This window comes from Emydura macquarii, unplaced genomic scaffold (genome assembly GCF_026122565.2).
Source record: "Emydura macquarii macquarii isolate MOO-44397 ecotype Brisbane River unplaced genomic scaffold, CSIRO-AGI_Emac_v2 contig_2627, whole genome shotgun sequence".
NCBI classification, from domain to species: Eukaryota; Metazoa; Chordata; order Testudines; family Chelidae; genus Emydura; species Emydura macquarii.
In genome coordinates this window covers 85,704-109,951 of record NW_027132764.1, presented here as the reverse complement: position 1 = coordinate 109,951, position 24,248 = coordinate 85,704, and the positions used below count along the sequence as shown (strand labels likewise).

The following is a 24,248-nucleotide window of genomic DNA, read 5'->3' as shown; positions in this document are numbered from 1 at the left end:
GTGTTGGGGCTGGAGGGACCAGGAGAAAACGAAGGGCGGGGGGCGGGGGGTGGACAGCGGAGGGAGGGGGGGGGGGGGGAGATCCAGAGAGAGAGAGCGACGGGGATAGACGGACGGATGGCGGGGTGATGGGGACGGACAGACGCGTGATGGGAAAAGCAGAACAGAAATCGAGGGTTAAACGGGGAAAAAGAGAGCAGCGAATTCATAAAAAAATCCCTGAATTATGCAGGGAGGGGAGGGGGCTTGGCTGGGTTGGGGGGGGTGGGGCTGGGAGCCAGGACGCCTGGGTTCTCTCCTATATTTAAATAAAGCAAGTCATAGACTTTAGTACAGGGTCAGCCGGTGCCCCTGACTCCCGACCCGCAGCCCCCTGCCAGCCCAGCCCTGGGCTACCCCCATCCCCCAGCTCTGCCGGTGCCCCTCACTCCCGACCCGCAGCCCAGCCAGGGAGCTCACAGTACAGAGAAATGTGGGGTTCTCTGTCCCAGGGAATACCTGGGAGGTTCAGAGATTTCATCTCTTCACCCTCCGCCCCCTCCCGCAGCTCCTGACCTCCGCCCCATCCCGCCAGCCCGGTTGCCATGGCAACCCCGAACCTGGTCCAATTCCAGACCAGGAAATATTTCCTCCAATGACATGTGCTGTGGACTGACATTTAATGAGGGATCCACATAGAAGAGCCAGCTGCACCATGGGGGGATAAGAGGGGGCTAGGAGCCAGGACTCCTGGGTTCTCGGGTGGATCTCAGGGGGGAGCGGGGTCTAGTGGTTAGAGCAGGGCCGGGTCCCAGGGTGGCAGGGCAGGGAAGCGGGGTCCGGCCATTCACTCAATTTTCTCCACCAGAGTCAAGCTGGGAAGGAGGCGTAGCCACCCGGGACAATTACAGGGGGGGAGGACAGCTATTCGGGATGGGGGGGGGGTCGGAGCCCCAGGATGTGGGCGTGGGACAAGAACAGAAAAATCATTTCTGGGCTCCCCCAGTTCTGTCGGTGTCCCTCACTCCCGACCCGCAGCTCCCTGCCAGCCCAGCCCTGGGACCCCAGCTCTGCCGCTGCCCCTCATTCCTGACCCGCAGCCCCCTGCCAGCCCAGCCCTGGGGTCCCATGCTTTCCCTTTGCTGTGCTATTCCTGGAAGTTAGTTCACACCAACCCCTGATGCTTTTTCACAATGCAACAGCTTGTACAGAAGCCGGGATATTTCGGTTATAAACACCTGTTGATGGGGGTGTTTGGAGTCTGTTAGTGGGGACGGAGGGAAGCCAAGCACTTATGCTTTCTTTCTTTTCTCACAGCAATGCCAGTGCCCCTCACTCCTGATGTGCAGCCCCCTGCTAGCCCGGCCCTGGCACCTCCTCCCCCAGCTCTGCCGGTGCCCCTCACTCCCGACCTGCAGCCCCTGCTAGCCCAGCCCTGGCCCATCCACCCCAGCTCTGCCTGTGCCCCTCACTCCTGACATGCAGCCCCCTCCTAGCCCAGCCCTGGCACCTCCTCCCCCAGCTTTGCTGGTGCCCGCTCATGTTTGCTGCATCTGGCTGTTTTCCAGGGCGCAGGCCTCGGCTGTGTCTGGGGGCTGATTTATGACAGGCCAGGCTGGGGCTGCACCGGGCTCCAGGCTGGCACATTTCAGCGGCGATGAACATGGCTCCTGGCGCATCACCGACCTCGGCTCATGTCCTTGGCTTTGGGGACAGTCGGTGGCTTGCGCCCCGGCTCAGGGCTGGCATCTGGTGGGATCTTGCCAGGGTAGAGCCGGGGACGGGCCTACAACAGGGTTAGCCAAAATCTAGGCCGGGGGGGGGGGGGGGGGGGGGCACAGTGGGATCCAGGGGAGGGGTCTGGAAGTGATCTAGAAGCGGGATGGAGGAGGGAGCGGTTCTAGGCTGGTTTGGGGGCAGAACCGGCACTAGCAAGGCGGGGACAGGCCAAGGCGTGAACATCAGCAGCCCTAGAACTGGTCTAGAACACCAACAGAGGGGAAGCCTGGACAGATCCATACCTGGGACAGACAGCTATCCGGTCTGGGCTCTGGGAGGGGAGCAGGGTCTAGTGGTTAGAGCAGGGGAGCGGGGAGGGTTGGGAGCCCTGCCTGACAGGCTGTGGAAAGGGACTGGGGTGATTCTCCACTAGGGCTGAGACAGGAGCAGAACGGCCCTTTAATCCCTCTAGCTCACAGGCGTTTTTCCACTTGCTTCGTTCCCAGGAAGTTGGCAGATTCCCTCCATGAGACTCACTTATTGCATTGACACAAACTAATGGAACCCAGGAGTCCTGGCTCCCAGCCGCCCCGCTCTAACCACCAGACCCCACTCCCCTCCCAGAGCTGGGGAGAGAACCCAGGTGGCTCCGACTGACACCCCTGAGCCAGCCTGGATGAGAGCCAGCTCCCCAGAGTGGGAGGCCCCGTGGCCCATGTCCTGGGCCTCAGCCTGGCCAGCCGGTGAGGAGCCAGCTAATGGCAGAGCTGGGCAGCTGGGCTGAGCTGTTTGTCTGTGCAGGGCCCAGACTGTCTGACCTTTAAAATCTTAGCGCAGGAAGCAGAAACCGCTCCCCCTTCTCCCCCGCCCCCCCCGCTCCGTGCCCGGCTCTGTCATTCTGTCCCCTGCTGGCACTGCCTTCCCTTCCCTCCCCTCCATAGCCTGGGCCTGAAACTGTCTCCCTCCCCCCCTCACCATTGCCCCCTTCCCGCCCCTCTGGGGCTCTGCCAGGTCCTTAAGGCTGGATGATGGCTTTGAATGTTGATTTTTCTTGAGTGCTGTGGCTGCCTCCGGGGGAGGGCGCTGAGCCTGGGTATCTGGGGACCCCTCATCTTGCGCTGGGATGTGGCCGCGACTGAGGTGGAGCCAGGGGTTGGCTGATTACACGGGGACTGGTTCGCTTGGTGCTGAGATGCAGCCATCTCAGGTGGGATGCAGGGGCCGTTGTGACGAAGCGGAGGATAGTCTTAATGTCGTCATTGAATCCTGTGTGTGCCTCGGTTTCCCCTGTGTTACTTGGGTGTTTCGTTGTTGGGCTGAGGGGTGCTGGCGAGCTGGGGCGGGGGCTGGTGGGCAACCTCCGTGTCCCAGCTGGGGGGAGGGGGCAGCTGGCTGGAAGGGCCAAGTCCCTGGTGGGGGCAGAGCCTGAGAACGGCCTCTCTGTCCCTCTGCCCGGTTGGGGCCCCAAATCTGGCTGTGCCGCCCTTTGCACCGAGTCTATGCTGACCTGAGCTCGGGACCCAGGAGTCTCTAGAGGTGGCTGCAGTTCAGCACCGGGTGGGACAGGACCTGACCCAGCACCGGGGGGGGGGAGGGGGAGGGCAGCTGGGATGAAATCAGGGGGTGCTGCAGTTATAGCCGGTGGCCACACGATGGCGCCAGGGACCAGGAAATGTGAACAAAGGGACCTGTGAGCAGGAGGGAGCACCCCCCCCACTGAACAGGGACCGGCTCAGCCCATTGAAACCTGCCTGAACCCAGGCGCCCTGGCTCCCCCACGCAATACCCCATCAGACCCTCTTCCCCTGCCAGAGCTGGGTATCGAACCCAGGCGTCCTGGCTCCCAGCCCCCACCCCCACTCTAACCACTAGCCCCCACTCCCCTCCCGGAGCTGGGGAGAGAACCCAGGCGTCTGGGCTTGCTTTTTGCGCACTGGGGCTCGGGGCTCCCACCCCCTCCGCCCCGGCTCTGACTCATTCCCTCTTTCACAAAAGACTTGAACTTATGAATTTCCCTTTGGCAAAAGCCGTGCTCTGTGGCATTCCAGTGGGTTAACCCTTTCTGTGCCAAACCCTGGCATAGGCACCTCCCCCTCCCCCCAGCCCCACTTGTCCTTCAGGGGGTCATCTCCATCCCCCAGCCCCTCTGCCCTCCCTGCCTCTTTGGGGCAGGAGATTGGGGCTGAAACCATCTCAGCTGGGGAGTCAGGATGCCTGGGTCCTGGTTCTGGCAGTCAAGTGGGGTCGTGTGAATTAGAGCGGAGCGGGGCCTGGGAGCCAGGTCCCCAGCATTCTGGCTCTGGGAGGTGAGTGGGCTCAGGTGGGTTAGATCATGGGGGCTGAGAGCCAGGACTCCTGGGTTCTCTCCCTGGCAGGATTTGAGGCTGCTTCTATAAATAGCCCCTTTTTCTTGGCCTGTCTCATTCCTCGCTCCGGCTGGTTTCTCCTGGATTGCATCAGGCTGGTGCATTCCTGTGGGATGACGCTGCTCCACTGCGCCTGGGCCTGCTTTCCTTCTCCGGCCTCCACCTTTGTCTGGGACTGGTACCCTTCCCTCCCTGAGACCCGGCGCTGCGAGCTTCCCCCAGTGGTGCCCACGGTGCCAGGTTCCCCCCAGCGGGCCCCCCAGCCAGGGACTCCAATGCTGGGAGCTTCTCTGCAACAGTGACCAGCCGAGGCCAGGGCTCGGTGCTGCAAGCTTCCCCAGAGCAATGCCCTCAGCTTGCAGCTCCTGCACTCCCAGAGCGGCTGAGTCACTGGAGGGGAGGCTGGGGGTGAACAAATGGGTCAGGAATGCAGGAGCTGCTGGGCTGATACTGAGTAGGGGCGGTGAGTCAGAGATGGGGGGATGGAGCAGAGGGGGAGGAAGACAGGACCAAGGGAATGAAAGAAAGAAGGGAAAAAGAAATGAGAGAGAAAGGAACTGGAAGGAAATGAATGAAAAACATTGAAAGAAAAAAGGCGCAAGAAAGAATAAAAAGGGAAAAGAATAAAAGAAGAGGAATGAGGAGAAGAGAAAGAGAGAAGTGAGAAAGTAGGAAAGGACGGACCAGGGATGAGACGGGAAGGGAAAGAATTTCAGTGTTTAAGGAGGGAAAGAAGGAAAAGAAGCAAATGAAAAAATGAAGAGAGGGAAGGGCAATAATTAAAAAAAAGGCAGGAAGGAGAGAAACCAGAGGGAGCGAAGGATCAAGAGAATGAAAGGGGAAGAAGGACCAAAAAGGAGTGAGAAATGATGTGGAAGGAGCAAGAGAACGAGGAAATGAAAGAGGAAAGAAAAACCCCTCATCCCCATCCCCCAGGGAAGAGACCCTGCCGGCGTCTCTTCCTACCTCCCCCGCGGGCAGGGGATGGGACACGGGGGCGCCGTCTCCAGTCCATTTTCAAGCTCAATGTTTAATTTAAAAATTAAGATTTTATTTTAAATTCTCTCGAAGCCACCAGCTGAGTTTCACTAAACGACAGGTGGGTTTTAATAGCTCATAAAGTGAAATCTGTTTGTGCTCACGACATAAATAGACATTGCGACAGGTGGGGGAGGGGACTGGGAATTTAGGCGGATGGCACAAAAATGGTGGTTCCTAATCTGGTCACTTTGGTGGCCCTGCCACGAGTGAAGTATAATGGAAGACAATGGGTGGCCACCCTTTGGCACTGACTCCTTCATCAGGGATCCAGGTCCCAGCTCTAACCACTGGACCCCACTCCCTTCCCAGAGCTGTGAGAGAACCCAGGAGTCCTGGCTCCCAGTCCCCCATGCTCTAACCACCAGACCCCACTCCCAGCACCAAGGATAGAACCCAGGAGTCCTGGGTCCCAGCCCTCTCCTTGCCTGGCGAATGTAACTTTCTATGTCACACATATACTGTCCCTATATACAGATAACTCACTCCCATTCTAGGGCGCACAAACTGGTATTTCTGGGATCGGGGGGGGGGAGGTTACCGGGAGAAACGGGGGGCAGGGGATGGGGAAAACCCCCCCAGCAATACCGTCCCGGTTGGATTTGCGCCCTCACACTCACACAGTTTGAGGTACCATGGTTAAGCCCTCCCCACACTAGTAAGCCCATTAGTGTTGTTGTAAAGGAGCAGGGGCCTGGAATAGAGAGTGTCTGATTTGGGGGGCACAGATCTGGGGGGGCAGTTCTACCCAAGATTTAACGGCACCCTAGACCACCTCTGGTGGACCCCAAATCTCACACTCCTATACCATAGCCCCCAGATCTGAGGTTTGGGGGTCACAGGGAGGCTCCCTTGTAATTTTAAAGAAACCCCTCCTTCCTGAACTGGGAACTGCACATTTTCAATGCTTCCTGGGGCCCCCCCAATATGGGGCATTAATGAGGAAAGCCCAGCCCCCCAACTTAGGGGCTGGTGAGCAATATTTCAAGGGGACACCCTCCCAATTTTTACTAGCAACATGAAGTGGGAGGGGGAGATTTGGGGGCCTCTGGAAGCCCCCCAAAAGCTGTGCAAAATAGAATATCCCCTCCCAATTCCAACAAGAGTCCTTTTCTCCCACAACAGTGGAAATTGGGGTATGGGGAGACGTTGGTCAAAGGCTGCTGATGGGGCCACTGTGGTGATTTGAGGGTTAGCGGCTCCAATTCTGCCCCTCCGGGTGCCCAGCCTACGCCAGATACGTCACCTGCCAGCAAGAGAGAATGAACAAAACAGATCAGAGTCTCAGAGCTGAGCTAGCAGGGGGCTGCAGGTCAGGAGTGAGGGACACCGGCAGAGCTGGGGGGGGGGGGGGCGGCGCCCAGGGTTGGGCTAGCAGGGGCTGTGCATCGGGAGTGGGGGTACCACAGACGTCTCTCACCGTCAATGTATCAGCGACTCTTCACCCGAGTGGCCTCCGGTCTCTTCTATGGGGGCTGGAAAGGAGAAGCCGGGGAGTTATCGAGGGGGTCAGGAGGGATGAGGGGCTGGGGATATGGGAGGGGGTGGGACGAGGGGCTCTGGGAGGCCTATGGGAGGGGTCAGGGGATCTGGTCACAGGGGCAGTTGGGGGAGGCAGGGGGAGAAGTGGGGGTTGGGGGTTGGGTCTGGGATTTAGGGGAGATCTGGGGGGCAGGGAATGGGGGCTTGGGGGGTTCGGGGCAGGGCAACTCTGGGATTCCAGTCAGGGTCACTCACTGGTGAATTTCTCCCTCTTCCGGCAGTGGGCCCACAGCAGTGCCCCCCCCACCAAGCCGAGCACAGCAACTCCCCCCATGGCGCCCCCCACGGCCAGCCACAGCCGGGCATCCTGGGGTTGGGGGTCTCCACCTGGGGGTGGAAAGGAGAGAGCTTCGTTAAGTGGGGGAGAGAAGGGGCATCTCAGCTCCCCCGTTTGCCCTTGAGTCACTCCCATAGCAGCCACAACCCAGAGCCCCCCCATCACCCCACCCAAGAGCATCCCCTCCATCAGCCCCCCACACTGACATCCTCTCCCCCCAGCCTCTGTTCATCCTTCCAGATCCCCCCACTTCCCCAGCGCTCCACTCCCTCCTCTCTACCCCTCCCCCCAATTCCAGCCACCTTGGCCAGAGCCCCAGTGCACTGTGGATGTGTGTGTGTGGGGGGGGGAACACCTACATGTGGCACAGAAATCGTTCTTGGTGAGGCGGAGGCAGATGGTGCAGTCCATGCACTTGTCCAGGTCGGGACTCCAGGAATGACCCCCCGGGCAGGGCGCACCTGGGGGGCAGGAGAGAAAGGAAGGAAGGAAGGAAGAGGGGACAGGAGGAGAAAAGTGAAAGAATAAAAGAGTGAATGAAAGCACGTGAAAGATGGGAACAAGGGAAGGCGAAAGCAGGCAAAGGAAAGAAAACGAATGACAGAAAAGAGATTAAACAGGGAATGAGTAAACAAAAGAGCGAAGGGAAAGAGAAGGGACGGATGAAAAGAAGGAGAGATGGGAATTGAGGTAAGAAGAAGGAAGGAAGGAAAGGGGGGTGGAGGGAAAAGAAGGGAGATGAGGAAGAGCGGATGACAGGAAGGTGAAAAGACAGGGAGGGAAAAGAATGAGCATAAAAGAAATGGAAGGAACGAATCAGCCAAAGAAGGAATGAAGCAGCAGAAAAAGGGGGAATAAAACAAGACCCACAAGCAGGAGAATGGGCCGGGGAGGGTGGGCAAGAGAAGGAGAAGGAGAGAAATGGAGGAGTGCAGGCAGTAAGGGGAGGAGAGGAAGAGAGCGAGGGAATGAGAAAAGAGAGAGAAAAAAAGAAAGTTAAACTCTGCAACATACAAACCTGATCAGTTCCCCCCCCCCCCCAATATCTCCTCCCTGCTCATTGGGTCCAGATCCACCCCCCCCCATGACAAGGGGCCTATTTCCAGCTGGGTACGTCAGGGGCAGATGGAGCCTGGGGTCATGTTTCACCTGGACTCATGGGGAAGGAATGAACCCCGAAACCTGAGCCCGCCAATGCTGGGCTGGCAGGGGGCTGCGGGTTGGGAGTGAGGGGCACCGGCAGACCTGGGTGGGAGGGGAGTGATGCTCCAGGTTGCCCTGGGGTTCCCCTCCCCACCTCCACGTGCTGGGTTAACCCTTTATTGGCCCAGAGCCTGAGGTGGGGGCTCCCTGAGGGTCTGGGGGGGAGTGTTGGGGGGATGTGGTGCCAATTTGGGGGGTGGGGGCAGGTCTGTTGGGAGGGGATCCTTGACTAGGGCATCTTCCGGGGGGGTGTGGGGAGAAGGAATGGGGAGTGCTTGGGGCAGACACTGGGGTGGTAAAAGGGGAGTTGGGGGAGGGGTTAGGATCTGGGGGGCCAAAGGATGAGGGAGACAGAGTGTTTTGGAGGACATGGGGATTATGATCTTGGGGGGCAGGTCGGGAAATACCAGGGGCTGGGGGGAGTTGCAATTAAGGAACTGGGGGAATAGCAGAATTATTCTTGGGCCGGGGCTTCTGGAGGACTGGGGGGAAAGTTTCAAGACTTGGGGGTAGCAGATACTGGGAGTGGGTTGGGGGATTCGGGGGGCCATGGGGTGGGGGATGGTTGGGTGCGGGAGCAGCAGAACTTTTTGGGGAGGCTGAAGGGAAAGGTGGGAGATTTGCGGGGGGTCAGAGTGGGAGAGGGTCTGGAGGGCAGCTGTCCCTCCTTCCCTGCCCCCACCCTAGACAATCCAGAATTGCTCAACAACCCCGCCCCCCAGCGACGTCAGGTCACGAGGCGGGTGACTCACCCCCTCCCCCACCAGCCCTTCCCCCCCGCATAGCCCATGAATGAAATCACCGGCTCCATCAGGGTTGGTGCCTACCGGAGCTCCGCCCCCTCGTGGGGGATCTAGGGGTCCCGGGCCCCTGGAAGGGGTGACTCTGGGGGAGCCGCACCTCGAATTCTGCCCCCGGGAAACCCGCAGCTCCCCGCTCCCAAATTCCCTGCGCACTCACCACCCCGGCCCCCCCCAATATTCACCCCCCACCGGCTGCCCCCGCCCGGGAAGAGATGGGAAACCCTCCAGGTGGGGGCGGTGCTCAGGGACCCCCATGGCTAGGGGCGGGTTCCTCCAGGCCACGCCCCCACCCGCGAGCGGTAGCCAATGAAGGGGAGGGGCGTGGCCACACGGTCCCATTCATAGAAAGGAAGGAACACGTGGGGCTGAGTCCTCCCCCCGGGAACCCACCAACCTGCTACACAACACAACCACAGCCCGAGCTACACAACCACAGCCCGACACAGCCGCCTCCTCCCCCCCAACTACACAACAACGCACACACCCTCCTCCCTGGGTGGTGACACACACCATGGACCCCCCCACACACTACCACATCCCAGCGCAGCTACCCAGACCTGCCCCCCCCTGCAGACAACACCCGGGCCTTAGGCAGTGACCCCCCCGCACGGGACCGTGCTCAGCAAAGCGCCCCACAGACACCGACTGACACACACACCGCCGTGCCCCCCCGACAGCCGCCCCCCTCAGGTGCGCCCCTCCACGTATCCCTCCCCACCACCTCGACTGCCACCCCCCACATGCCTCCCTCTACCACCCCGACACCAACACCTCACGTGCCCCCCACCACCCCGACTGCCCCCCACGTGCCCTCTCAGATGCGCCCCCCACGTACCCCACCACCACCCCGACTGCCGCCCCTCCCACGTGCCCCACGACCACCCTGACACCCGCCCCCCCCACATGTCCCCAGGTTCGGACCCACCCGCAGCCTGCGGACCATCCCCCATCCCACGAGGGGTGCCCCCTCACCTCTGGCCGGCTCGCCCCAGGCGCCACACCCCAGCAGCAGCAGCAGCACGGCGGGCCCCCCCCACGTCTCCATCGCTTGCTCTGGCCCGGTCCCGGCGGCTCTGAGCCGGTGACTCAATTCCCCAAACTTTTAACTTTCCCTTTCAGCCGGGAGAGACGCCCCCGCAGATCCGGTCCCAGCTCCCGGCAAGGAGAGGGGCGGAGCTTGGAGGGAGCAGGGTCTGGTTGCTAGAGGGTGGGGGGGCTGGGATCCAGGACTCCTGGGTTCTATCCCCAGCTCTGGGAGGGCAGTGGGGTCTAGTGGTTAGAGTAGGGGGGCTGGGAGCCACGACTCCTGGGTTCTCTGCGGACTGGGAGGGGGCTCGGAGGTAGCGCAGAGGGGCTGGACCCTGGACCCCGCCTCTTCAGACAAGGTGACGCCCTGAGTCCTACATTCCACCCACCCACCCCCAGAATCCTCATCATTCCAGCTGCCATTCTGGGAGATGGGGGGTGGGTGGGGCCTATATAGACCCCTCTCCTTGTGCCCTCCACCCGGGGGCCTAGTGTGTTAGGGGGCTTATTAACCTTTTGCTGCGGGGGCTGGGAGCCAGGACTCCTGGGTTCTGTCCCGGCCCTGGCAGGGGAGGACAGACACCCCTTTAATTCAGGGCAGGAGGCAGCATTATTTCAAAGATCCAACAAGCTTTATTCTTTCCAGGCACAAAGAACTTGAGGTGTCAGGGCCCTGCTCTCCCAGGCTCGGACGCCGGGGTTCCGGCATGGCCCAGGGGGGCAGCGCTCCTTAGGGGAAGGGTCCCTGGCCTGGCCGGGGCAGTCACTCAAAACCCAGCTCCGGGACCTTCTTCCTGATCCAGCCGATGAGCCGGTTGTTTCCTGTCACAGCTGTCACTGGTGCCGTGATTCACGACACCGACCTGGAGGGGAGAAACACAGAGATGGGGTCACCTCAGCCCTACGCCACAGCCCCGACCCGCAGCCCCTTGCTAGCCCAGCCTTGCCCCCCCAGCTCTGCCGGTGCCCCTCACTCCCCACCTGCAGCCCCTGCCAGCCCAGCCCTGGGCTCTTCCCAGTCCCCAGCTCTGCCGGTGCCCCTCAATCTCTTTGGAGAGTCTTTCATCGCCCTCTGTTGGTGACTCTTTGCATTACATTATATCGTCCCGTTGCATTCACCCCGAGAGCGGGTTGGTATCTGGGGGAAAGTGGAAGTGGGGGCAGCACTCTATCCGGTACCCTGCCCTCGCCCGTCTCTATCCATCCGTCCGTCCGTCCGTCCCGGGGACTAGGGTCCTTCTGTCCTGGAGTGTCTCACCTGTATCCAATGCTGCTTCCAGTTCACCACGAAGGGTCCCCCGGAGTCACCTGGGGGGAGGTGGTAGGAAGCCACGAATGTTTAAATCCTGGGGGGAGTGGCGGGCTGGAAGAAAGGATAGAAGGCAAGCGAGGAGAATAGAAACGAGAGAGAAACGAATGGACGAAGAAATCAAGGAACAAAGGAACGAAAGAATGAATCACGGAATGAGTGAACGAATCAAAGAATGAACCAATTGGAAAGAATGAAGGAACCAATCAAGGAACAAATAAATGAGTTAAAGAACCAAGGAAAGGATGATTGAATCACTGAATGAAAAATGAAATGAACCAAGGAACAAATGAAGGAATGAGTGAAGAAATGAATGAACAGACAAATTAAAGCATGAATGAATCGAATATTTGAATGAAGAGGTTGAATCCAGTAGGAAGAACGAGAGAGAATGAAACCTCTGAAAGAATGGGAGAAGGAATGAATGGAAGCACGAACGATGAGTGAAAATGAATGAAGAAATGAGAGACGGGAGCCCGGGTGAATAAATACAGGTAAAAAAAAAAGACAATGAATGAAAGAATGGGTGAGAAAAGGAAGGGCTGAGCAATGAGGGTGAGTGAAAGAAAGTACGAGAGAACAAGGGAACGAACGAGGTGAAGAAAGAACCAGCGCCCCAGGGGAGGGCTGGAGCAGTGGACGAGAGAAGGAAGGAAAGAAATGAAGAGAGGGGGAGATGACTGGCCAGGGCAGCGAGGAGGGTGAATGAATGACCGTGTGAATGGAGGACTGGACTGGCAGGTGAGTGGAGGGAAGGGTGAGGCCGGGCTGCAGGGGTCTGCGGGAGCGGAGGACGCGGGGGGCAGCTCACCCTGGCAGGCATCTTGACCCTTCTCTCCGACGGCGCAAAACATGTTGGGGGTGAATTTCGGCAGCGACTGCTGGCAGCGCAGGCGGCTCTGCAACCACACGGGGGAGCTGGGGAGTGAGGGGTTAACAGACCCGCAACCTCCAGCCCGCCCTGTGTGTCTGTGTGTGTGTGTGTGTCCCTCTGCGCCCCCTGCTGACGGGGATGGGCGCTGCCCTGTGTGTGTGTCTCTCTCTCTGTGCCCCCTGCTGGCGGGGATGGGCGCTGTGTTGCGTGCGTGCAGCTCTGCTATCCGTGTTGTATTGTGTGCGCTCACCGGGTGTGCCGCCCTTACCTGTATCACCACCTCTGCCTGCTGCAGCTTCCTGGCCTTGCTGAAGGATGTGGTCTTACCCCAGCCAGTGACGATGCCCCGGATTTCTCTCTCCTCCTCCTCGCTGTCATGCCCCGTCAGGATCCGGCCTGGGGGGACCCACAGGTCAGGGGGGACAGGGCAGCCCCGCTCCCCCATTGCAGGACCAGGCCAACCCTGGGCAGCTTCCCTCCTGCCACCCGCTGCTTTCCCTGGATACCTTGGTATTGGCACCTCTCCTCCCAGCTGGCCTCTGGCAGGTCCAGGACACGGCTCGTCTCCGCGCTGCAGGGGAGACAGACAGGCCTGGGCGGCACCGCAGAGAGTCAGTGAGCCAGGAGAGAACCCAGGAGTCCTGGCTCCCAACCCACTGCTCCCCGCCTAGAGCCGGAAGAGGACCCAGGCGTCCGGCAGGGTGTCTCACCGGACTGTGCTGGAGAAGGGCAGAGGGCGGGTGAGGTTGAGCAGCGTGATGTCAAAGTCAAAATCCTGGAGCCCTTTATATTCCTCGTGGATGATGATCTGCCCCACGGCCCCACGTGGCGTCTTCTTGGGGGCGGTGATCTGCCCTGGGGAAACGGGTAACTGTCAGCTCCCTGCCCGCTGCTGTACCCCTGCCTGGCCCCTGCCCCTCCCCTGCCACAGTGCCCCCTGCCTGGCTCCCGCCCCACAGCGCCCCCTGGTGCCAGTCTCACCTACAGCCACATGCACATGCTCCGGGGCCATGGCTTTCCTGGCCTTGGTGTCCCAGATGTTGTGAGCTGCAGTGAGGATCCAGGAGGGGGCTATGATCGAGCCTCCGGCACTATAGGACATATCCTGTGGGGTGGGGAGAAAGGAAGCTCAGAGGGGGGCGCGGGGAAGATGGGGCTGGAGTGGTGGGGATGGGGAGGGGGCTCCTACCTTGTCCGTTATCGAGAGATACACCTGCCAGGGCCACTCTTTCTCTGCCGCCTGCTCCCCACCGAAAATTCACTGGATGGCTGGGCTGTGCCTGGGGACACAGATGCAGGGATCAGGGGGCTGGAGGGATCCCCCCTCCCCTCCCAGAGCCAGCATGAATAGAACCCAGGAGTCCTGGCTTCCCCCTCTGCCCCCAACTACCCCACCCCCCTGCCAGAGCCGGAGCGCCCCACTCACCCGCTGTCCCCACCAGCTGGGCGATGGCCCCCAGGTCACGGTACTCTGGAGGTAGAAGGATCTTTGGGTTCCCGGCTTCTTTGTGGCGATTTGCTCAAGCTGCTCCTTGTCGGCGTCTCCGATGCCCAGAGCAAAGATATCTGGGGGTGAGGGTGGGGAATCACTAGTGGGAGCCCCCTAGAGGGGCAAGGCTCTGTGTCCCCATTCCCCACCCCCTGCGCCAGCCAGTCCTTGTCCTGGGCCCGGATTGGGGCCAGCACCCCCTAGAGGGGCGAGGCTCCGTGCCCCAGGAGCTGTTACTGCGTCTACTTACCCAGGTTCTGGTCCGGGTCAGGGACGGCCGCCTGGATCTGTGCTGACACCCCGGCCAGGTTCAGCCCCATGTTGTGTCTCCCTGGCAGGGTGCGAAAGAGGAACCTGAGCTGAGATGCCTCCAGTAGGACTAGGGCTGTTTCCCTTGGGATGCCAGAGGGACTTGTGAGGGGGGGCTGAGGAGGTATGAGGCGCCCAGGGGGCCTAGGGTGTGGAGTTCTGGGGAGTTGGAGATATCCCCAGTGGCAAGATGGTATATGGGGGTCTTAACCCTCAATCTGTTCCCTGGGTGTATTTGCCCCAGGGATCTGTCCTTGGGGGTGTATTTGTCCCGGGGTATCTGTCCCAATGGGTGTATTTACCCCAGGGATCTGGCCCATGGGGGTATATTTGCCCCAGGGGTATCTTCCCCAGGGGAGTATTTGACCCAGGGGATCTGCCCCGCAGGGGGGGGTCTGTCTCACCACTCATGAGCAGAACCACGATGTGTTTCCAGGGCTTCATTCTGGGCAGCTCCTTCTGGATGAGGGACAGAACTTGCTTCAGTGCTGCCCCCATGTTGGTGCCTCGCGGGGTCAGGCTGCCTGGGGGTGGGACATAATGACAAGTGCGTCACCACAACACACAAAGCCCCCTCACCTCAGCAACACAACACACAACAACCACTCACCACAACACTACCACACATGCAACAACATGAGAACCCCATCACCATAACGCAGAGCAACACAATGACAACCCCATAACCACAACAACACAACAAACAACCCCCCACAACACTACACAACAACCCCATCACCACAACACTACCCAGCAACACAACGAGAACCCTGTCACCACAATGATACAAGGACAAACCTGTCATCCCAACAACACTACATACAATGACAACCCCATCATCACAACACAACATGTAACAACACACCTGTTGCCCAAACAACACAAAAACATCCCCGGCAAGACAACACCACAATGATAACTCTGTCACCACACAACAACTCTATCAGCGCACCACATAATGACAACCCTGTCACGACAACACAACAGAAAAAGAAAACTCTGTAAACACAATACAACATACAATGACAATATCATTGCTGCAATACAACATCCCTGTCATGACAGCACAATGACACAATACAACTTGCAGCAGAAGCAACAACAACCCTATTACCCCACAACAACACACAAGGACACTCTGTCACCCCAACAGCACAAAGACAACCCCATCACCACAACACAATGACATTACACAACATGCCACAAGATGACAATCCTGACAACATAACAGAACACAACAATCCCTCACTGCAACACGACAACCCCATTACCACAGATAACTACACAACAAGAACCCCATCACCACAAGGACGCAACACAACACAGAACAACAATCCCATCACCTTAACACAGCAAAACATCAGGGACTGCATCACACAGCCACCCACAGTTTAACACACAGCACTCCACATACCCCAATGCAGTGCTGCAGCACCAGCCCCTGTAGGCAGGTGAAAGTCACAGCCTTGCCTGGCTCGAAGACATGACGCTGGCGATGCCCCCCCCTCGATGGGGATGCCTGGCCAGGGGTAGAGAGAGTCTGTGAGGAGACAGGCTTCAGATCCTGCCCCTTGTGGGCATAAACCAGCCAGGGCAGGGGCTGCAACATGGGGAGTCCACACAGAGTGGGGGCAGAGGGGGATGGGCCAGCCCAAGTCCTGGCTCCCAGCCTCCCCTGCTCTAACCACCAGCCCCCACACCCATGCCTGAGCTGGAGACAGAACCCAGGAGTCCTAGCATCCAGCCCCGGGGCTCAGACCCACTCACCCTCAGGGTCGCACACATCCGCATGGCCACTCCACTCCCCATTGGCCAGGCAGGTGCGGCTGGTGGAGCTGAAGATCCGGTGCCCAGGCTCGCACTGGAAGGTTATTGTGTCCCAGATGTTGTACTTGTTCTTCCGAAGCTGGTACCAACAGTCCTCGAAGATGATGTTGCTGGGGCAGGTGTAGTCTGCAGGGGAGAGAGAGGGGAGGAGGGGGAAGGACATCTAGCTTTTCTGGGAGGGGAATGGGGTCTAGTGGTTAGAGCAGGGGGATTGGGAGCCAGGACTCCTGGGTTCTAGCCCCAGCTTTGGGAGGGGAGTGGGGTCTAATGGGTTAGAGGAGGGGGGCTGGGAGCCCGGACTCCTGGGTTCAAATATCTGCACTGGAGGGGCTGCATGCAGTTGAAGGAAGGTTAGCTGATATTTTGGGAGCTGGTTCCCTACCCGGGATTTCACTTTATGTTTTCTTTTCATTATTCGGCTCAGGGCGATGTGGGTTCAGAGAAATCACAGTCCCTGGGGCAACCGAGAAAGGGAAGAGGAGAGGGGTGGGGAGTAGGCAGCTGGCTGGAATTAGGAACTCTCCCCAGTTGGAGGAGAGGAGAGCAGGGTCGAGCCACAGTGAAAGAAAGAGAGAAAAAGATGCTGGAGAAGGTACAATCTGGAGGGTGGGTGGGAAAGAAAGAAAGAAAGAAAGAACAAGGGAATGAGAAAGACGGAAAGGAAGAAATGAGGGGGGACGAGGGAAGATGAGGGTCCCTAGTCCCAAATATCTCTCTAATCTCCTCTCCTGCAACCCTGCAGATGGCTGCAGTCGTTGCTGGCCTGGCCCACCTCCTGCAGCCGGCACTGGACACGCTGGGCAGTGATGCCAGTGGCCTGGCTCCCTGGTATTTCCTCCTGGGCCTCTGCCTCATTGCTCTCTTTGTGGCTGATGGGCCGTGGCCTCGGTGAAACCGGACCTGGCCTGTAACTGGACCTCAGTCAGTGGGGACTCCCAGCCGTTCTGCGCCGCCCTCTGCTACAATCAGCACTTCTCGGCCCTTGTCTCCTCAGCCTGGGGCTTCGCCTTCCTCGCCTCCCTGCTCCCTGTGGGCGTCATGATGATGACTCATGCCCGGGTCGGATGATGGGCTGCGGCCAGAGGGGATGAGAAGTCGGTGAGACAGATTGATGCAACCAATATGGCTGCAGGGCCCAACATGGCCACCAAGGCCAACCTGGCTGAAGAGTCCAATATGGCCGCTGGATCCAACCAGGCTGACATAATTAATATGGCCTCTGAGTCCCATTGCGTTGGCCAATACAAGATGGCCACTACAGGATCTAAGATGGCTACCAGATCAGCCTGGTGCCCCCACATCTTTGATTTGTGTGTGGTGCTGCTCCTGGTCACTGAGCTGTGCTTCTTGTGGGATACGTTGGCCCTACAATTACCCATGGTGTCAGGGGCCTACTTCCTGTGCCTTCCTGGGGCTCCCCCGTGTCCCCTGGCCCTGGAATGTGCCCTGTTAGGGAGGGCTGACAAGAAGATGGCGCTGGTGACTCTGGCCTTCATGGCCTCTGTCAATATAACCTCCTGTCTTGCCTATGGTATCCTGAGGTTGGGAAGGGCGGCCCAGAGCCAGGGGAGGTAGAGGTGAGGGGAGAGGGAGTGAGCGTGGGACTGGGGAGAAGAGGTGTGGGGGAGAGACTGGTTGAAGGATTTAAAATGGCCACAGAGCCCAGACTGGCTAGTTTATCCAAGATGGTTGCACAGCCCAAGCTAGTTGATATACCCAAGATGCCCACCCAGCCCAAGGTGATTGGTATTTCCAGCATGGCCGCTGATTCCATCCAGGATAAACTGACCTGAGGGAAGGGGGAGAAAAGGAGGGAACCTGTAGGACAATGGACTATTAAGCAGACCCCTCCCACAGAGCAGAGAACCCCGTATATCTACCATCAGTGACACGGGGGAGGGCAACGACACAGTGGGGACCGCAGATTGACTTTATGGGAGGGGTGAACAAATCCCCCTCCCACAATGCACCTCTGCTGCTGTGGATGGCCAAAGACTGCCAAGAAAGCAGTTGCCTCTGGGGTGTGGCGCAGGTGTTATTGGTGTTGAGATGTGGCCACCTATGGGGTGGGGTATGGGGGCTGTTTATACAGGGACCCCTTGGCTGGTACTGGGGTCAGCACTGATTCCTAGGGGATAGCAGTTATATGAGGACGCCTTACTGTCCCTCTCTTGGCACTGAGATGTGGCCATTTCTTGTTCTTTTCTAAGAGGACATTGGGTGGCAGGTTTGTGCTGCCATTCTAGCTCCTGATGTTCCCAAGCCCCCCATTTCGCCCTCTCCTCATACCAGGTGTCATGCTGGGTAAATAGGGGGGAGAGCATTTGTTATATTGTTTGACATCAATATGTCAAAATCATAATAATTCATGTGAGATATACCACGTCAGATACTGTTAGAAAGGTTATAATATGTTAAGTCAGATGATGATACTTATGTTCATGTGTAAGATGTGAAATGGAAGTTATAGATATATTTGAGATATCTGTATTTCAAATTGTGCTGCCTGGGCAACACCCCAGATAAGATGGCGGCAGAACAATAGCCTGCTTAATGGCCCATTATGACACTCACGGATGCAAGGGGCCCAGGAAGAAACTAAAGGCATACCTGAAGAGTTACCAGGATTGGCCCATGTGACTCTGGACTCCATTTTAGTTCTTGTAACATTCCACAAGACAGCATGGCCAAGGCCAGAGGGTATATAAGGCCAAGCCACAGAAACCATTTTGTCTTTTGTTCCTGTTCAGCTTCAGACACATACCTACCTCTGGATCAATTCACTTGCAACTGAACCGAAGGACTGAGACCCACCGAGAGATTGGATGCACACCAGAGGAACTGTACAAGCTTGCAAACTCTACAATTCTTCTAGAAACCTGATGTATATGGACTTTCAATCATTTGTATGTATCTGATTGCTCTAATCCTTTAACATTTCTCTCATGATTTCTTTCTTTCTTTTTACAATAAACCTTTAGTTTTAGTGCTAAAGGATTGGCTGGCAACGTGGTATTTTAGATAAGATCCAAACTTATATAGAACTGGTACTGTGGCTGACCCTTTGGGGTCAGAAGGAACCTTTTTAGTAAAGAACATAGAGTTTAAATAACTGATGTCTTTACTGGACCTAGTGCTGATTTGGGATCCAGAAGCTGAAATGCAGTGAAGGGGGCTGTGTGTATTTGTGCACTGGCTTCTGTGCGGATTCAGAAGCGCAGTTTTTGGCTGGTTGGGAAGTCTGGCTTCAGTGCCACCCACCAGTGCTGGGAGAATTTGCTCTCCTTTTACAGCCTGCCCTGACCTTGGCATTATCAGGTGGCTGCCCTGCCCGATCACACCAGGGTCCCCCATTCTCCCCTCCACCCTGGGGCTCCGTATTCCCCTGCCCTCCCCCTCTCTTTCCACGACGTATGTAGATATGTAAATAGGTCAGCCTGTCTCGTTTGTTGTTTGTTAATTTATTTCTCTGCTGCCTGTCTGGCAGATCAGCAACTCCACACGCCAACCTGGCACACGCCATGGAACCGTGGGTGCAGCTGGGCTGGAAGGGGCTGTTCTACTGGAATATGCTAATTTCTACCCACAAATGGTGCTTTGATCTAGAGGCAATTGCAGAGCTGTGTGAAGTTGCTGATTCTGTTACCAGAGACTCTGAGGAGGGGAGGGCTCAGTGTGTCCCCCATTTTCCAGATTTCCCTTCCAATTCGTAGGGCTTAATTCCACCATTGTATATATTGGACAAAGCTGTACTTGTGTACACAGGCAATGGACCTAAATTCTAAGCAATGGCATTTACAAAAAGAATATCAACCTTGAGTAGAACAAATGTTATTGTAATGTTGCAATACTGAAATTGTGCAATGTACTTTATACAGTACCAAAGGCTGTATTTGAATTGCTTCTAAGAGATGTTAATATAGTAGAAGAAGTTCAACCTGTGATATTGGGAATCAATGGTGATCTGGTACAACACATGCTAACACACCTGAAAATAACAACCCTGCTTACACATGTTCAGGGACAATTGAAAACAGTACATTTGATGGTCAGACATGATGGCGTTAAAGTAATTAAAGTCCTGGAAGCTGCAAAGGTTCCCGCAAGCCATAGATGGTGGAAAACCCTATTGGGATGTTCCCCTACTGCAACAGGGATGTTAAATTTGGCACTACATCCCATTATAATGATAGGTGTGTTGAAAGTGCTCTCCATAGCGGCTGCTGTGGGATTGTTCTGCTGGATCAAAAAGTCCTTGGCACGACTCAAGAGCATGAAGAATCCCCAAGTACGAGTGGTACAATGCTTTGTTTAATATCAGTTTAATATCAATGCTCGGACCCCCGATGGGGTGTCTTGAGCCAATGCTGGAGGTGTGCGTCAAAAGAGACATTGTGATGGTTTTTGTAAGAGCATGGTAGCATGGCGGCCACCAAAGAGGCCTACCTTGGCCTGAGTTGCTTGACTGAGTTGCTTGACCACTAGTGAAATTGCTTGACCACTGTCTGAGGCCTAAGCCTCAGCAGCCTGACTGCTTTTTACATTTGGCAGAGACCAATAGAGTGCTGGATAACCTTGTGGTATCTCAGTTTCTGCACATCGATACAACAGCGAATAATAACTAGTGTGGGTTTAATAAAACACAGCACATATAGCTTGTTAGTTTGCAGCTGCACATCGATAAAGATGAACAAGGACACGAGTTTATACATTTTATGTTAAGGGGTGACACTTTCCATCATCTCGGGTGAGTTTTCCCTCCGCCTCTCCCACTGCCAGACGTTGTTTTGCTCCAATTTATCATGGTGAGAACATAAATATTAGATATTACTAACAACAAAGGATAGAGAAAGTGAAGGACTTGAGAACGTCATCTAAGTGAATGAATAGAGGTTGTGTGAAAAAGGATATAAAAAGCCAACACCCAAACAAGAGAGTGCGCTTCATCGCCACCCTGAGTTTGCAGGAGATGCTCCTGGCCTGATCACCTGGTGGGGCTCCTGAAGACAGCCGTTGCTCTATACAGCCTCTGGAGTGAACACATAACTCCTTGGGTCTAGTGAGCATGAATATGTCATAGTTAAATTTTGGCTTTGGATTGAATTAACTATTTAAGAAATCCTTTCACATTAAACCTTATTGATCTGCAAATCGGGCATACCGTGTCTCACTGGTAACTTACACTGATCATAGTGAGTGTAACAGGGTCGAGCCACCAGTGATGATAAAAAAGAAGTTGAAGACAAATCTTCATTCATTTGTCGTATAACATTCCACTCTGTGTTCAAATTCTCTATTCTGTCCTAATCACAGAGCAGCCCCATTGCTGGTAGTTCTTCATGCCACTCAATTGTCAGTGTTTGATAAGACAGGAATCTGTTAAAGCTACGTGGAGGTTGAATAGAATCCGGAAGTCGCTGATGTAGGTTTGTAATAATTAAGTCTGTGTACTTTTTCAGCTGTCTTAACAAACTCTTCTTTTCTCTTCACTTAAGGATTCAGTCCAAGCATCTTCATTAGTCAACTTCTGGACTGAAGTCTTTGCTTTCAATCGCTATCTCTCTGATTGATCCAAGTGTAGCTTCTCTTGCTTGACAAAGATCTACTACTATTGTAGCAGATGCCTGGATGGCACTGTTTAATGACCTAAATGGTTTCAACAGTAGACTTACAAGAGAGATAATGGTGATTGTCTTCTCTGAACATAGTAGCAAAAGTAGTCCACCAGCCTCACTGCTTAGAGCCGTCCCATCTTGATAGATACTTTCCAAAGCCAATAATAATAGTTGCAGTAATTTTAAAACAACAGCCAAGGATCACTCATGAGAAAGCCAGCTGGTTTTCCCAGGTTGGATGAATAGAGCATCTTCTATTTTTTCCAAGACATTAAGTCTTTTTGGACTCTTGTTGAAAAAAAGAGTATAACAAAGACATTCAATGTATGGCTTTTTTAATGTCTTTTGAAGATTCTGCAGCTCATACTAGTGCTAATTGAGAGATCATAGAAGTAATGAGCTTAAATTGCAGCAAGGGAAGTTTAGATTGGACATTAGGAAAAACTCTCTCTCTCTCTATTTGTTTAAGTCCACTTCCACCACCACCCCACCCCCCTGACCTAATTTGATCTCTCTCTCTCTCACTCCAGGTATAACTTTCTAAACCTGACTTTTGTAATCAACTTGGGCTAGATTTCCCAGTACCCTAATTGAAACCGTGTAATAGTGTAACTGTTTTGTTTATTGGTCTCTCCTTCTATGGCTATTACTTTATATACCTGGCAATAAAATAACTTTATAATCAAGCTGGTTGCCAGACTCTCACCAAACTTCGTTTACTCTTCCGTGTTCTCGGCTTCCTATTTTGCTCTGCAGCAACGCTTCTCTTACCTAAGCTAAAGATCCCTTTAGTGCCCAACAATCCTGCGAGGTTTGCCCATCAAGAGGGTTATACTAGCACAATTGTAGCATGAAAGTGCGGATAGGGATGTGCTGACCCTGTGGCATATAAGGATGACAGCTTGAAAGTGCTGTTTGACCCAGCCTGCTGAGTGCAGGGACATATAAGGGGTCAGCTTGAGAGTGCTAACTGACCCAGTCCACTCAGACATGCTCTGTTAATCTGTGAATGCATGTGTTTATATGTGGGTATTTATCTGAATGTGGGGCTGGAAAAACCCAGCCCTGAGAAACTTAGGTCCTGCAGGGTAGCTCCATTGGGAGGGGACTTGCTGAAGGGAGAAGTAAAGCTCCATATGAAAACACAAGTGACACAAGCAGTACATTGATAGAATGACAACCCCGCCCCTTCAGGAAATTAACCCTGATAAATGAGTGCACCCCAAGGTAACTGGCAAATCTGGTAACAATGTGTGCAATTGATCGTTCCTTCCTAAGTGGAGTATTTTGTATCTGTCCTTATTGAATTTCATCCTATTTACTTCAGACCATTTCTCCAGTTTGTCCAGATCATTCTGAATTTTCATCCTATCCTCCAAAGCACTTGCAACCCCTCCCAGCTTGGTATCATATGCAAACTTTATAAGCGTACTCTCTATGCCATTAGCTAAAAGATTGATGAAGATATTGAACAGAACCGGACCCAGGACCGATCCCTGCAGGTTCCTACTCAATATGACCCTCCAGCTTGAATGTGAACCACTGATAACTACTCTCTGGGATTGGCTTTTCAACTAGTTATGCACCCATCTTATAGTAGCTCCATCTAGGTTGTATTTTCCTTGTTTGTTTATGAGGTCATGCGAGACAGTATCAAAAGCCTGTCTAAAGTCATGATATACCCCGTCTACCACTTCCTCTCATCCACAAGGCTTGTTACCCTGTCAAAGAAAGCTATTAGGTTAGTTTGACACAATTTGTTCTTGACAAATTCATGCTGACTGTTACTTATCACCTTATTATCGTCTAAGTGTCTGCAAATTGATTGCTTAATTATTTGCTCCATTATCTTTCCAGGTACTGAAGTTAATATGGCCTCTGCAGTGTGTATAGGAGAAATTAAGGTTACATTTTTCTCTGAGCAAAGCTTTTACTCCACCATGTCTTCCAGAGAAGTTTGCAGCTCCATCAAGTGCACAAGCAGCCAATTGTTTGGGGTCCAGTTTACAAGCATTTAGTTCTTCCAAGATGTGGGTTGTTACAGATGCAGCCGAAGTGTCTTCTATAACCTGAACATCTAGAAATACATCTGTGGGCCCACCGCTGAGATCAAGATAACATATGCAATGACTTAATACTTGATGCCCATTTGCATCAGTTCATTCATCAGTCATGTATGCACGTATTTTGAACATGGTGAGACAGTGCTTCACTTTTTCAACTGCTGAGTCTTTTACTGTTGCACCGCGTGCTTCTAATCACTCAGTTGAGTTTCTTGCAGAAAGATAGTGAGCATTTGTGGGTCTTGTTTGGAACCAGTGTCCAACTTCAGGCTTAACAAGTGTTAATGCACTTAACATTGGCCTCCAGTTTGTAGTGTGTGGTATCTCTTGCTTATATAGAAAGTAAGATGCCACAGCCGTGTTTGTTCACATAAACTGTGTTGTGTCTCCCGAATTCTTAACAGCCCCATAAAGTACTTCTAAAATTGGTTTTGACAGTGACTGGCTTATAAGGCTTTCTTCACATCAATGCAGTCCAGAGGCTAGGTGCTTTGCAGCCTTTTCACTTAGCTTGTCAGCATTGGCTTTGCTAATCAGTCTGGCAAACCAAACTCCTCCACTTTTACCAATTGTAGCAGTGGGAAGTTTTCCTTTTTCATAAGCTTTTTTGCAAAAGATGCACCAGTAGCCACCTTTTGTAACTGCAATAGATGGGAAAAGTTTGACCGACAAACACCAGGAAGTGCCTTTAGGTTGTGGAGACACTGTTTCTTCAGTAGGTAGCTGAGTTTGTACTTCCAGCAGGTTGGATGTAGGTATGCCACTTGAACCTTCAGATGACATGTTGGTATATTGGTTCTTGGTATGTT

The 24,248-nt window shown here is 54.8% G+C and overlaps 2 protein-coding genes across 2 annotated transcripts; both read right to left on the bottom strand.

Moving 5' to 3' along the window:
- Window positions 1-4,946: 4,946 nt before the first annotated feature.
- TNFRSF12A (TNF receptor superfamily member 12A) lies at window positions 4,947-10,328 on the bottom strand. Its single transcript, XM_067563835.1, has 5 exons — window positions 9,900-10,328; window positions 7,281-7,382; window positions 6,840-6,971; window positions 6,523-6,577; window positions 4,947-6,348 (listed from the first exon to the last, which is right to left on the bottom strand). Exons 1-4 carry the CDS (start codon window positions 9,970-9,972, stop codon window positions 6,525-6,527), a joined length of 360 nt encoding a protein of 119 aa, XP_067419936.1. The 5' UTR covers window positions 9,973-10,328; the 3' UTR covers window positions 4,947-6,348; window positions 6,523-6,524.
- Window positions 10,329-10,590: 262 nt separating this feature from the next.
- Window positions 10,591-17,140, bottom strand: LOC137163607 (serine protease 30-like). The gene is given in 14 exon segments (XM_067563918.1): window positions 10,591-10,816; window positions 11,212-11,261; window positions 12,074-12,161; window positions 12,405-12,532; window positions 12,643-12,728; window positions 12,847-12,991; window positions 13,118-13,241; window positions 13,326-13,376; window positions 13,576-13,607; window positions 13,610-13,702; window positions 13,876-13,956; window positions 14,339-14,458; window positions 15,702-15,887; window positions 17,137-17,140. Coding segments are annotated over 14 exon segments (1,284 nt in total). The 3' UTR covers window positions 10,591-10,720.
- Window positions 17,141-24,248: the final 7,108 nt, after the last annotated feature.